This window comes from Phaethon aethereus (genome assembly GCF_964289735.1).
Source record: "Phaethon aethereus genome assembly, chromosome: 23".
Classification (NCBI taxonomy): Eukaryota; Metazoa; Chordata; class Aves; order Phaethontiformes; family Phaethontidae; genus Phaethon; species Phaethon aethereus.
The window spans coordinates 2,082,708-2,095,704 of NC_138599.1; the positions used below are offsets into that span (position 1 = coordinate 2,082,708).

General features: G+C 42.1%; 1 protein-coding gene across 1 annotated transcript; it reads right to left on the reverse strand.

The window, feature by feature from the left end:
- Nucleotides 1-4,027: 4,027 nt before the first annotated feature.
- LAYN (layilin) lies at nt 4,028-11,854 on the reverse strand (the record flags this gene model as incomplete). Its single annotated transcript, XM_082009964.1, has 8 exons — nt 11,329-11,854; nt 9,943-9,966; nt 8,502-8,799; nt 6,775-6,932; nt 6,384-6,422; nt 5,932-6,015; nt 5,098-5,200; nt 4,028-4,385 (listed from the first exon to the last, which is right to left on the reverse strand). The coding sequence occupies exons 1-8, from the start codon at nt 11,813-11,815 to the stop codon at nt 4,028-4,030; spliced, it is 1,551 nt and encodes a 516-aa protein (XP_081866090.1). The 5' UTR covers nt 11,816-11,854.
- Nucleotides 11,855-12,997: the final 1,143 nt, after the last annotated feature.

A 12,997-nucleotide genomic window follows, 5' to 3' on the forward strand; every position in this document is an offset into this window, starting at 1 on the left:
ATATTTACATTGGCAGAGTGCACTCATGGCCATGTTGTGCTCTCATTTCTGTTGTTTAAGTCCTACATAAAATGTCTTCTGCCAAAAAGCCTTTGGCACACCTTTGTTTCCTGGTGACTTATGCAAATTGGTGTTGCTACATTTTCCTATTTATTTATTTCCATGCAATGGAGAAAAGCAAACTTTTAGGGAACCCTGACAAGAGCAAAATTCATTTCAGATGCTTCATAGACAGATTTGTTTGGCAGCAAAATGTTGCTCGCCTAGAGCCGGAAATACTCACATGCAGAGCAATAGGTGAGTAATATTTGTATTCCTGCTTGGCATGCTTTATTTGCTTGGTCATTTAATGCCACCCTCCATTACGTGGTCTCTGATCAAAGAAGAAAAAAACCAAAATCAAAATCCAGATGCTAAACTCAAAAACATGGAGTTTAGCAAACCCCTGGAATCTCCTGTGTAAAGTCAGACAAAGCAGATATAGTTCTTTGTGATTTTAACAATGTATTCTGAAGAGTTCTGGCTTCAGTAAGCATTTCAGAGTGTCAAGATTGCCTCAAACTGCACCTTTCTTTTAGCTCTGCATTACAACTTGTATGACTTCAGGCAAAACTCATCCAGCTGGCACTTCACCATCACATCACATTTCTGGTGTACACCAGATATCCTAAACAGAAGAAATACTCTTAATGAAAACATTCAACCAGGGATAGGAGGTGAACAGAAATCTTTCATTGCCACAATAACACAGGCTATTAAATAGGGGTGTTTGGCTGAGAAATGACTGACAGTTACATGTCAATCTTCAAGATTACTTAAGACTCCACTAAGTAGATCTGAACTAAGGATTTGAGAAGTCTAGACAGGGCTATAAAGCTTAAAGATTTCCTTTGTCTGTTCAAATGATAACACTGAAGACTAACTTCAGTGATCTTGTAGTTCAGGTAGTTCTTGTCTTATCGCAGTAAGTACTCCTGTGTTCAGAAGTCCTGTGCTGGACTGAGATCTATGGACAAAAACTTTGTTGAAAAGTTGATATAATTGCAACCAATACAGAATGGCAAAACTTGGGGTGTTGTAGGATTTTTTTAATCCACAGACAGATAAATAAACAGGCATTTACTATTTTTATTTGGCTTGTGAAAAGGTCAAACATGATCTGACAGAAAAAGTAATAAAGATCACTTGCTGTACACAGGGCCAGGTACCAGAACTGCTCAACCAAACCGTATCGTTAATCAAATACATTTTTATACTTAATGACTTAGTCTAGACATGCTTCAAAATTGCTGCTCAGATCTGCTGGACAATAAATTTAAAATTTTGTCAATTGCAAGGCCTCATTATTGCAGTCTCAAAATCACTTCAGAGTCACTCGTTTTTAGATTCCAAACATCCCTGGAAGCTTGCGAAATGCTGTTGTTTCTGTTTTTCACATGGGACTGAGATACTTGGTAGTTAAGATCAGACTGAGACAGAGTACAGAGGTGAATCCACATGGTCCCAGATACATGATAATGTCCTAAACGCTTTCTTTTGTTCAGTGCAGATGTCCAGATGCCCAGTGTTCAAGGTACTTGGTTCTCTATGTGACACTCTCACTTCTTTCTCAGTTTAATGGGGTACAATCAAATAAAACTCCAGTTTTAAAGAACAGCTCCATTGATGGGATACTTGAAAACAGAGTAAGTGCAGACAAAGCAAAATGTGCTGGTTTAACCAAAGCTGAAGATATTCGCCTTGAGAATATATAAACCAATGTATGAAACAGCTGAGATAGATACGAGATCAGACAGGACTAACTTTGCAGTGCTTTCCATACATACACAACTACGAATGTGCAAAGATCCCTAGCAAGAAGCTGTACCACTCTGAATGCAAACCTCTAAGCATATTCATGAGGTCAGTGTTAACAGCTGGACTCAATTCACATAAGAAACTCAGACTAGCTCTTTACTGAAAAAAATCCAGAGGCCACACTGCTGCTATCATTACCTCATGGCCACTGACTTTGCTTTAGAATCTACCACTTGTTGCAGAACTTGTGCTCTAGACTCCACATGTGCCTTTCTGCATTCTCAGTGAAAAATGACATTATCCTCCCAAGCAGAAAAGACAGTGCTGTGAAGAAAGATGCATGGGACCACCCTTCTCTCTTTTCCAATATATATTCCTTATTCTTGTGATACAAGTGATCTCCTAAGGTGTGCTTTGAAAGGCCTTAAAACATATCAACGACCAAGTTAAATTCAGTTTGTTTTGGAATAGTTCATCACAGCTGTTTTTAACTTCCTACACCAGAACTCCCATATTTATGTACAGTTGGCTAAAATAACTATACATTCTCTGTTCAATAAAAGTGAAATTAAACTCCGTGCAACTCTTAGAATATCCTGTGAGCCTGCTCTGGCTCCTTATACACCTTAGAGAGGATAAAACTCCAGCCTGAAGCTGCTTCTGCAGACGTTTGGACAGGTCCTTCATACCACTTCCATGGCAAATACATACTCTCAATTTCTCCTAGCTCCTTAACAGTGTTATTAAACGTGCTTGCAAATAACAGAGAAACAGTGATAATGATCTGAAGAAAACCCTTAGTGTGCAAGATCAGCTCTTGTCTCTTTCCCGTAGAAGTCAAACAGTGAACTACAGACCGTGAATTCTTTCTGAGGTAAACGGTGTTGCTTCATATTCTTGCTTGCTCCCCATATCTAACAGGAAAATTCTCATTTCACCTGAATTTATATTTAGTTGTGTGGCAATTGCTATGTCCTGCTGCCATTCATTTCCACTCCTCCAGAGGTGCAGGAAAATGGGAGGTATCCAATATTGGCTTCAAAAAGATGTCTTAAAAACTATGGTAAAATAAGATACCACTCCCTCACACTGTCAGAGAGGAAATTCCATGAACTATCCTCAGAACCCCACCTTAATACTTATTTAATTTATGTACTGGAATATGTGAAGGCCCCGTAAATAGACAACAGATAATTTATTATAACTGATTAACATGATACTTCAGTTTACCTGTCAAAATGCTGGTTTTAATCCAATTCTTTACATTCACCTACCTTTTCATAAATTCCATCTCTGTGGACATTAACATCAGGATGTCAGTCTTCATGGAATTCAATACATGTCACAGGCCCGAGGAGGAAAAAGATCTAGAATAAAACTGCTACTGGCTCTTCCTTCTACAAGAAAGGAATTGGTACTCAATTTGTCATTTCAGCCAAATTAGCACATCTCTGGACAGCTAACCAGGCTGCTATAATTCCCAAGACCAGAACGTTTTGGAGTACCCCATTCCCTTCCTTTAGCATTGCAGAGAAGTCCCTTGTTCCTTGTTTTGTGATTCCTTTTGCCGGAGGATAAGTGAGGGAACACAGCCTTATGACACCAAAGCACTTACTGGGATTCTTTAACAACGAACCTAATGGCTTAAGTACCACTCAGTTACGTGCTGTGATTCACATGCACTGCCCTGGCAGCAAGAACTAGGGAGGGAAAGAAGCAGAAACCACACTACTCTCCTTGTGAAGTGTCTGTCAGTGTCATAGGCAGATGGGGAGGGAGGCCAACACAGCTGGGATATGGGCTGACACGGAAACAATGACCAGCCCACAACCATGGCAGCTTTCTTGGGGACACCTATGAGAAACCAACTGTGACCAGTGATTGACTTTCAACACCTTTGACAGTGAGTAGGTCAGTTAAATAAATAGGGATTTTGGATTTTCCTTTAGTTTCAAAGGCATATCTTTGGAGTACAAAAAAGAATCCAGACAATTAACAAGCCATTCCTGGGGCAAAAGGGGGCTCGATGCAAAGCAAAATATGTACATTTTTTCAGTTTGTATCTTTAAAAACCCATAGTCTTTCAAAAAAGAGAATAACATAGGGACGATGCAAAACCAGGATAAACATCACATATACTATTATTAAAACAAGTGCATAGGGAGGGCAGGTTAACTTGCATTGATATTCACTTTGTCATCCATATTCCTGGCTTTTTTTGTCCATTTCCTTAATATCCATAAATTTCATTCTCCACCCAGGCCGATTCCTTGCTCCTCCCCATACCATCTCCACACAGCTCATAGATGTCATTGGTCACAAAGCCACTTTCAGTACTGGCCAATGTCACAAAGCCACTTGTTGATGTATTCATTGCCATGTCATCATAATCCCTGGAGAGGCTGTCAAGCACCTTATCTTCCTGTGTACGGAAGGAAGAATTCTTAGTGTCAGGCCTAGTTCCAGCCAGATCTGCTTCTGATTGCTTCTTGATTACTTTGTAAATATCCAGATTTGGACTGTTCCTCCTGGGGTTAGAGAGCCATGCATCTTCCTCCTTTGGGCTTGCATCTATTTGCTCCTGTCTCCTTAGGGATGGTGGAAAGAGGACAAGTCATACTATGCTTTTTTACAAAATAATACCACACCTCTCTTACAGTTATTTAATGACGATGCTTGAGGAAAGCTGACACTCAGAGCCTGGACCCAGGATGGCATTTGTTATTAGTTGCCATTCCAGGTGTGTGGCAGCGGGCTGCACGCCTGGGGCAGTCCCATGGCAGGACCTGCTGAGGTACCCTTGCACCCTGCTGCTGGCTGAGATGCTGAGGCAGCAAAACTTGACACAAAACCACAGCTAGCTAGCATCCCCACCAGAGATACTGTGCACACAAGGAAAACAAGGAGAGGAAATTGGTAAACGTTATTTGCTCCAAACATATATCCTTTTTTATTTATTTCTATCGCTATGTTTTTCACTTTTGAAGGGGATCTTCTGATAATTCAAATCTTTTCTTTAATAAGAAAACTTAAATGCTAACACTTCAAAATCATCATCTTGTTTTATACTATTCCCTAACTACCATATGTCTGTGAACATAATAAAATAGCATAATGTGATTTACTTAAAATTTTACTTCACAAATAACTCATCCTGGAGCATCCATGCCACTTTTTAAATGTTTATGTGGCTGAAAGCAATCCTCTCCAGAGCATCTTACAGAATCCTGCAGCTAGCTGTAAAATGATTGCCAGAACAAGATACCACAGGTTCACTTATTATACAAAAATGTCACTTACCTCTTCACAAAAAGCCAAAACCAGAAGATGGCTGTAATGACCATCAGGAGAAGCAGCACAGGAATGCTGGGAATAAGGATGTAGGCAAGACTCTGAACAGGTTCTAGGGGTAACATTTAGATTAGAGCTTTTAATCACTTCCAGTTGAGTTTGACATGCACAGAACTTCATAGAAAAACTAACAGTTGCAAAAGGCAGCGTCATCATACATCAACTGGATTCTATTCTTGTTCATAATCTAGCAGTATCTACTTCTCAAAGGCAGCAAGTCTAACAGAGGCCAGTTAAGCAGGCTAAAGTAAAATAAGCTAAAATCCTTAAGATGAAGAACCAACAAGCCTCACTGTCTCGCTGTAAGGTGGCAACAGTAGTGAAAGTTAATGTGATATGCTGTCTTTTAAAATCTTAGGAACCCTCAGCCAAAAGATTTCATAAAATGTCTTTTATGATCGGGGAATTTGTAGGAGCGAAGTCAGTGGGTAAGAAGAAATGGAAAGGTTTTCGTAGTTAATAATAGACTTACTAAGAAAACATTAAAATTTGAACATTCAGAAGTGGTTCAATAAATTAAAATTACCTTTTTCAGACCCCAAATACTTTGCACAGCTTTATATTTAGAACATTTTGACAGCCAAAGCAATCAGTTTAGGTTTGTACTGGAAAAGATGAGAGAAGTTTGGGGTTTTTTTTCAGACGCAGTTTTCTCAATTCAGTCTTCTGCACTTAGAGTCAAACACTTCAAACTGAAATGTTGACTGTTCGCAGCCACTTGTCAGAAATGAGTGCCTGCATAGTTAGAGAGAGAACAGGCCAGCTGTTGAATGCACAACATACCTTTGGCTTCTATAACTGTTACATTAGCATCTTTCTTACGGCGTACTTCTGGGAATACTGGGTTCAAGGGCTCTGTTGCAACATCTGGAAAGAAGCAGCTTAATTAATATTGCAGACGTTTTTTGAAAGAGTTTAAGAATCATAGAAAGTGAGGGTGAGAGGAGACTGAAGAGACTGACAGCTGCAAAGATGTATAAGGTGTACTGGTGCTCTTTGGCTTAGATTTCTGCAGCATGACCAGCAGTCCCAGATACCGCATCAACAACAGCAAGACACTGTTCCTGCAGAATGGATTATAGAAGAGTGCGAGGAAAGTGCAAACTGCAAGGAAGCTTCTTGCTCAGTAAGTTTTCAGTCTGGGAGTGTCCTTGACAATGTATGTAACAGAGAGTATTTCTACTGAAAGTTAGAATATCATTTAAAAAAGCCCCAAACAAATATCTGTAACTTACCTCTTTGAGAATTCTCTATTGGAGCATTCGTTGGCTTCTCTAAAAGAAAAAAAAAGATATGCACAATTTCCTCATAAGCTTGAGTAGAGAGACCAAGTGTACTGAATATAGTCAAATAAAATGAGCATCCTTCTTTAGTGTTCTCTCTCGTCCAGGCCCCATTTGAAATCTCCAATACTTTATAAAAATCCTCTAAGAATTCATGTAAGTCACAAGGCAAGTAGCTACAGATATTAGATTCTGAGATTGTTTTCCCCAGGACTTGCATAAATTTAAAGATATCTGTCTCCCACCAGATCTTTCCAGTGAAGCTAAGAAAACAGTTTCCCTATGTGTTGCTGTGACCTCCTGGGAGCAGGTTAGTTTTTAAAGCTACAGAATGACTCATTACCAAGAGAATATTTGCAAATGAAGTTATTTTTCATGTTGCATCTGTCATCATTCCATTGAAACATGTAAGGACCTCCGACACCTGGTGGGGCAGATGGCTGGTGGTACATCACAACACAGATTTCACTCCCACAGGATGGCTCATCTACATACCAGTTCCTAAGAAAATACAACAAACATGTCATCTAAGACCTGATGTCACTTTCCATGGTACTGCAGAAGCTCAGATGGGAATACAGCACACAGGGCACCACAGAGGGCAGAATCAAAGAGGATTACAGCTCAGCACACCCCACCCTTACCCCCCGCTTCCACTGTGTAAAAGTAGGAACAATAGCATACAATTATTTACAGTGTATCTCCTCTTTTTGGAATTCTTAACCTTCAGAGAAAACTCAGCGAGCAAGACGTTCAACAGATATTAAGGAGCGAAGATCTGAGTACCTCACTGCCTGAAACTCCTCTGCAAGGCTGAGTAAAAGCTCAGGAGAACTTTGACTTTCTCTACACAATTTTAGACCTGTGCAAAATCTCTAACAAAATTATTTTTGCTCTCTGGCCTCAGTGCCCAATGACTGCAAAATTTTGACACCTACTTAATAAGAAAATTAAAAAGCTAAGGATCTGTTTTTCTCTGTCTAGAAAAACACTAACATGAAAAAACCCTGTCTTGCAGTTTTTTTATTTTTTTTAATAATAAACTTTACCACTGGAAAACTGAGTAGGTCTTTCCAAGTGGTACACCAGAAGTAGGCTTCACTATTTAGCACTCTGTAATACTATTTTATGCATCTCAGAGAAACACTTCTAAGACTGTGTCCTGATTCTGAAAAATGTTCAATGCCCACTAATTTTGGAACAAGCAATGTTCTGCATGCCAAGCACTTTCTGAAAGCTGATCCATACAATATAAATAATTCGATATACCAAGGTATTCAACATGGGAAAAAACCCACACATGTTAAAGCAGTAATTTGTCAATCATTACAATGTTGTATTCCTCCCTTACTCCCTTCCTCTCCTAGTGCCATGTTTGAGGCTAAACACATTTTGGTTCTATGCTGAACAGAAATGTGAAAGTAGTGGAAAAAACTCTAGCGAACTTGTAATGGTTGTAAATGTTGTTGCCTTTATATTTTAATTACAGCAAATGCTATGGTTCCACTCGCCTTAAAACAAGGAGGCAGAAATCTAACACATGTTGTGAAAATTTTAATTTTTCATGTCTACAATAAATACTGCAGCTTTCTGATTTTACTGTCTCACAGGAAAAAAAATTGCTATTCACTCAGCAGGTGGAAGGAGAAGGGCCTATCACTCAGGACGTTGGGGACAAAACTTCAGGGGGTCTGAAGTGCAGGAACCTTCAGGTCAAAGCACATATTTTGTACATACCTAATGGGAGATTTTTAAAACCAGATCGCTTCCACCTCCTTTTAGCAATCAAAAATTATCAATCTAGCCCAAGCTAGACACTTTAGGTCTCTCATATAGAGCAACAGAGAGAGAGCAGGGTCTCTAGAGGGTTATTTTTCTCTCTCTCATATCTGGATGGGATTAATGACTCTCTGGAGATACTACCACTCATCAGTGACTGCAGAAGGAACAAAGATGACAGTTGGGACAACACTGCTTGATTCTTTTAAAAGAATCCTTTCTGATTGCTAAAGGTGGGTGACAGTCCCTGACCAGGTTGCTTCCAACTACTTCTCACTCATGAGTACCTACCGGTACTTGGATGAGCTGCCATCTGACCAGAAGTAGAAGTTCTGACACTCTGTGCTATTGTCTTCCTCCTCCTTTTTCCTCCTAAGCCCTATCCAAAAATCTCCATCAGAAGCCAAGAGACTCTCAATAAATTTTTCAATCAGTCTTTGCTCTGCTTCTGTTTCAATACTGACTAGATGTCCGCCATCAGCTCTGCAGGCAAGGTGTGCTTCTTCATAGCTGATCCTGCGTGAAGCATCATGAAAATAAACTATTTTGTAGCATGGTCGTTGTGTTCCACCCCAGCAAACTGTCTGTCCTGCAGAAACGGAAAGAAGTCTGTTATAGAAACTATGCCGGTTAATACCAAAAGTGAATGCTCATACTTCCATTTGTTTGAGTTTTGCACTATACGATAGTTTATATGGAAAATACGACATAGGTAAAAAAACTCTTGTATTCCTGGACTGGCAAATGGCATCTCCAAATTTTTCTTACTACATATAACAGTTTAGGTTGATCTGCACAGCACTGCTCTTTCGTGTCCTGTACTTCTCATCTCCCTCTGTAATTTGAAGACCCTAGGAGTTTCTTACAAAGAAGCGATGCTGCGCCAGAGAGCCAGCTGACACATGCAACCTTTTAAAAAGGGAGTTCCTTTACAAGGGTTCAAGACAACTTTTTTTTTTCCTTTAAGGAATTTAAATGGTTAAAATTAGAGATCCTCTTACACAAGCAGAGATAACAATAACTTATCTTCTGGGGCATATGTAATAGTTTCACGGAGCATATACTGCAGTGTATCAAGATGTGTTCAGAGAGTCCAATACTAAGCATTGCTCTGCACTGTAATGTTACTGACTGCCCAGGAAAAAAACAGTGTCTGTTTTCAGTCTATCATAAGCCAAGGAACTTTCTCATGCATGAAGCAGCATGGCTTATTTTGATTACAAGGAAAGTAAAGATCGAAGTGAAATGACACATAATCTAAAACTATGCACTTGTATGTTTCTCAGCAGAGGAGTCCCAATATTTAGACTGTGGAAACAAGCAGTTTTGTTTTACTCAGTAAATATTTCTTTTCAAACACATAGCAGACACAATCTGCTAACCTACAGTTTTTACAGAAGAAAAACATTTAGCAACATTTGTAATGTGTTTAGAACAAATGGGATGTCAGGACAGGTCATTATAAGCCCCTCTATGGGATACATGCTGGCTTTTCTTTATTGTTGTATGTTCCTGCGTGGCCACTCTAAGAGCGGGGATTTAAACACCTTTTGTACTGGAATTTTTGAACAAGTTCAGTAACTCGGAATCACAGAGTCTGCTAACATTTAACACAGAAATTAAAACTGGCTCTACTACAAAAGCAGTATTTAAAAGTGCATGTCTAGGCATAACCTGTGTTTCTCTTTGTAATACTCATGCAGGCTTGGTGAAAAAGGCAAAAAAACCTTACCGCTTCTGAGGGATATGTCCACTGCTATTGTGAAAGACACAGGAAAAACACAGACAGCACATTGTTATTAAAAAGCTGCAGCAACTGTCCAGAAATAGCGTCACAAACTGCACTTGGGCTCCTTTCTGACACACAAACACTTTTTTTTCCCCAGTAACTGGCAGAAAATCTCTGTCTCATCAGCCAAACTTGCCATTGCTTTCAGCTAAGGAAAAAATTTATTGTAGTTGATTACTGTCTAGACTTCATGGCTAGTTAGGTTTCCAAATATAGTTTAGGTAATTGGATGTGTAGCTCTAACGAACGCTGAAGGGGTTCCTTGTGTTTTCCCCTTATCTCCTCATTGCCTACATGGGATCTGCCTCAAAGCCTGCTGACTTCAGTGAGCCTTGGTAATGCAAGACTAGGGATGAGTCAATTATACTGAGAAGTAAAAATTCATGAAAAGAAATACACTCCGACCTCACAGCTGGCAGCTGAGCCCTCTAACTCACTCCCACAAAAGTCCTACTGCAGACAAGAGCATGGCAGTATTAAAAATATATTTGTAGATTTAATAAAACTATTTGCCTTATGTTGGAATAACATGAACATTTCATGGGTGACCGTGTTCAGGCTTCCTGCTGAATATATCAACCTATGAAGTCAGACAGAAACTTGCCCCAGACTGGCTATTCTGTGCCCTAAAACCAGACTAGACTGCCTAGTTCGGGTACTACACACAAAAATACTGCTGGTCCAACCTTGAGCTGCCATGTATCTATTCCTATGAAAGGCGTCCAAGTAGGCGATATTCCTTTGCACAAGACCATAAGGACAGACTGATAATCAAACGAGATTTTGTAGAGGAAGAGTAGGACAACCTAGCGTGGGCTGGAAACTCAGCCAGGCTGGTAATTACCACTGAGGGCTGGCTGACAAGAGTAGTTCTGTTGGCGAGGACACTATTGAAGATTCCTAGAACCGAGGCAGAAACGCAGCAGAGAAAGCGGACGGGTTTCTCTTTGGAAGAAGAAAATGGAAGTGGACTATCGGCGTGCCCCCTCACGGGGGGACGCAGGGGTGCTCCCACGCAGCGCGGAGGATGTGGAGGTCTCCCCAGGGCAGGGCCAGCTCCCGCTGCGGCGCGAGACGGGAACGACCACTGCACGAGGCAGCGCACACACGCCCTTGCCGATGTCGCAACGGCTGCCCCAGGCAGCCAAACCCCCCCGGCGCGAGAGGGGAGCGGCCGGCGGAGCTGACGTGCCCGCTTCGGGCCCGGGACGAGCCTCGACCGGGCTGCGAGCCCCGTGTCCGGCGCCCCGCGCGCCCCGGCACCCTCAGCGCCGACCCCGCTCCGCGGAGCCGGGCCAGCGGAGGGGCCGCCACCCCGCACCGCCTTACCGCTGAACAGCCGTGCCCCCGCAGCCCAGCCCAGCGCGGCGGCGCACAGGGCCGCGGCCGCCAGCATCGTCCCCGGCTCCGCCGGCGTGCTCTGGGCGCCCGGCTCGCTGCGCCGCCCGACCCATGCGAGTGGCGGCGGCTCGGCCGCCGGACGAGAGGGGAGAGAGAGGGGAGGGAGCGGGGAGGAGCCGTCGCCTTCTCCCTCCCCGGGCTCCGGGCCAGCGGGTGGGAGGCGGCAGCGGCGCGGACTCCCCGGCCAAAGCCGGGGGATGGGACCCGCCTCCCGCGCTGCGCATCTCTCCTCCGGAGGCGTCTGCCCCTTCGCTGCGGGGCACACGCTGCGTCTTGCAGCTGCGCCCGTTCTCAACCACCCCATGCCACACGCCGGACACCTCGCCACCCCTGCACGTGTCCCCCCCGCTCCAGCTTTGTAACTCCCCTGTCCCACACATAAACGACAAGGCGTGAGCACAGGAGACATCTCCATCCATCACAACGTATGAGTGATAGAAACCACAGGCTCGCCCTCCCCATGCTGACGTGCAGCTGCCTTTAAGAAACTGCTTCAAGGCTGAAAACAGAACACGGGAACTTTGCTTCAAACATTAGCAATGCTGAGCCTGCTTCCTGGCGGCTAGGAAGCTGGTGTGCACCTGTTTCCGCGAACACTAGCTCGCCAGCTAAGATTTTAATGGCTCAGTCTCGAAGAGCTTTTTGCAGGTTGCAGAAAGGGGCGAGGCACCAAAATGAACGAATACAGGAGCTTTAAGAGCTAGAGTGTCTGCTCAGACACATACCAGCTGGGTTCGATGTTTTAAAATAGATGGATGATTTCATGAAAGACTTAAACCCTAGACCAACTCTTCGGAGCCCAATTGGAAAAACTAGTTCTGAGATCAGTATCTTAAACAATAAAAGATGCTTTAAAATATCATGAAGACATTCCACTCCAGGTCACCAGAAGTCAGGAATCTCAGAGGTAGGTATTGGAGCTGAACTAAGGCTATGGCTTTGCAGCCTGTGGCACATCTGTGAAAGGCACACATCAATGGTATTTTAGGACCAAACTTTTACATTTCCTAAGTTCTTGGTGATCAAGGTTTGGATTTAGTAAATAACTAGGCACTTGAGCAACTTTACAGACAAAAGCAATTTAACTAGTTTCATGAATTTAAATATTTTGGTGACACAGCTTTGCATTTAATTTCATGTATTTTAGAAGACAAAACAACTCAAAGTGAGGTATGTCCATAAAAATGACCTACACTTTTAACTATTTTCAAACTGTTAAGTAATATAGTTGGAAATACCTCAAATACAGGGGAGAAGTGAGCAGCTGGACTGGCAGTAGCCTGAGTTTTAAGACTGAAGTCAAGCCTTTGTCAGCCAATCGTCACTATCTTGAAGTTCCACTAGTGCATTTGTTCCTTGGAGAACTTTTGACAAAGGAAATCCTATTTGTGGAGGGTTTTTTTTGTTTGGTTTGGTTTGTTTGTTTGTTTTCATACCAAAATAACCAAAATAATTACAGAGTTTCTCGAAATTAGACAAAATCTCACATTCTTTACCGCTGTAGGTATTTTTGTAACACAGCTTAAACTCCTGTGCTAATCATTTTGGCGGTCTATCCTTTTTTCAGCATATTTGAAATCTATTTTCATATTTTTCA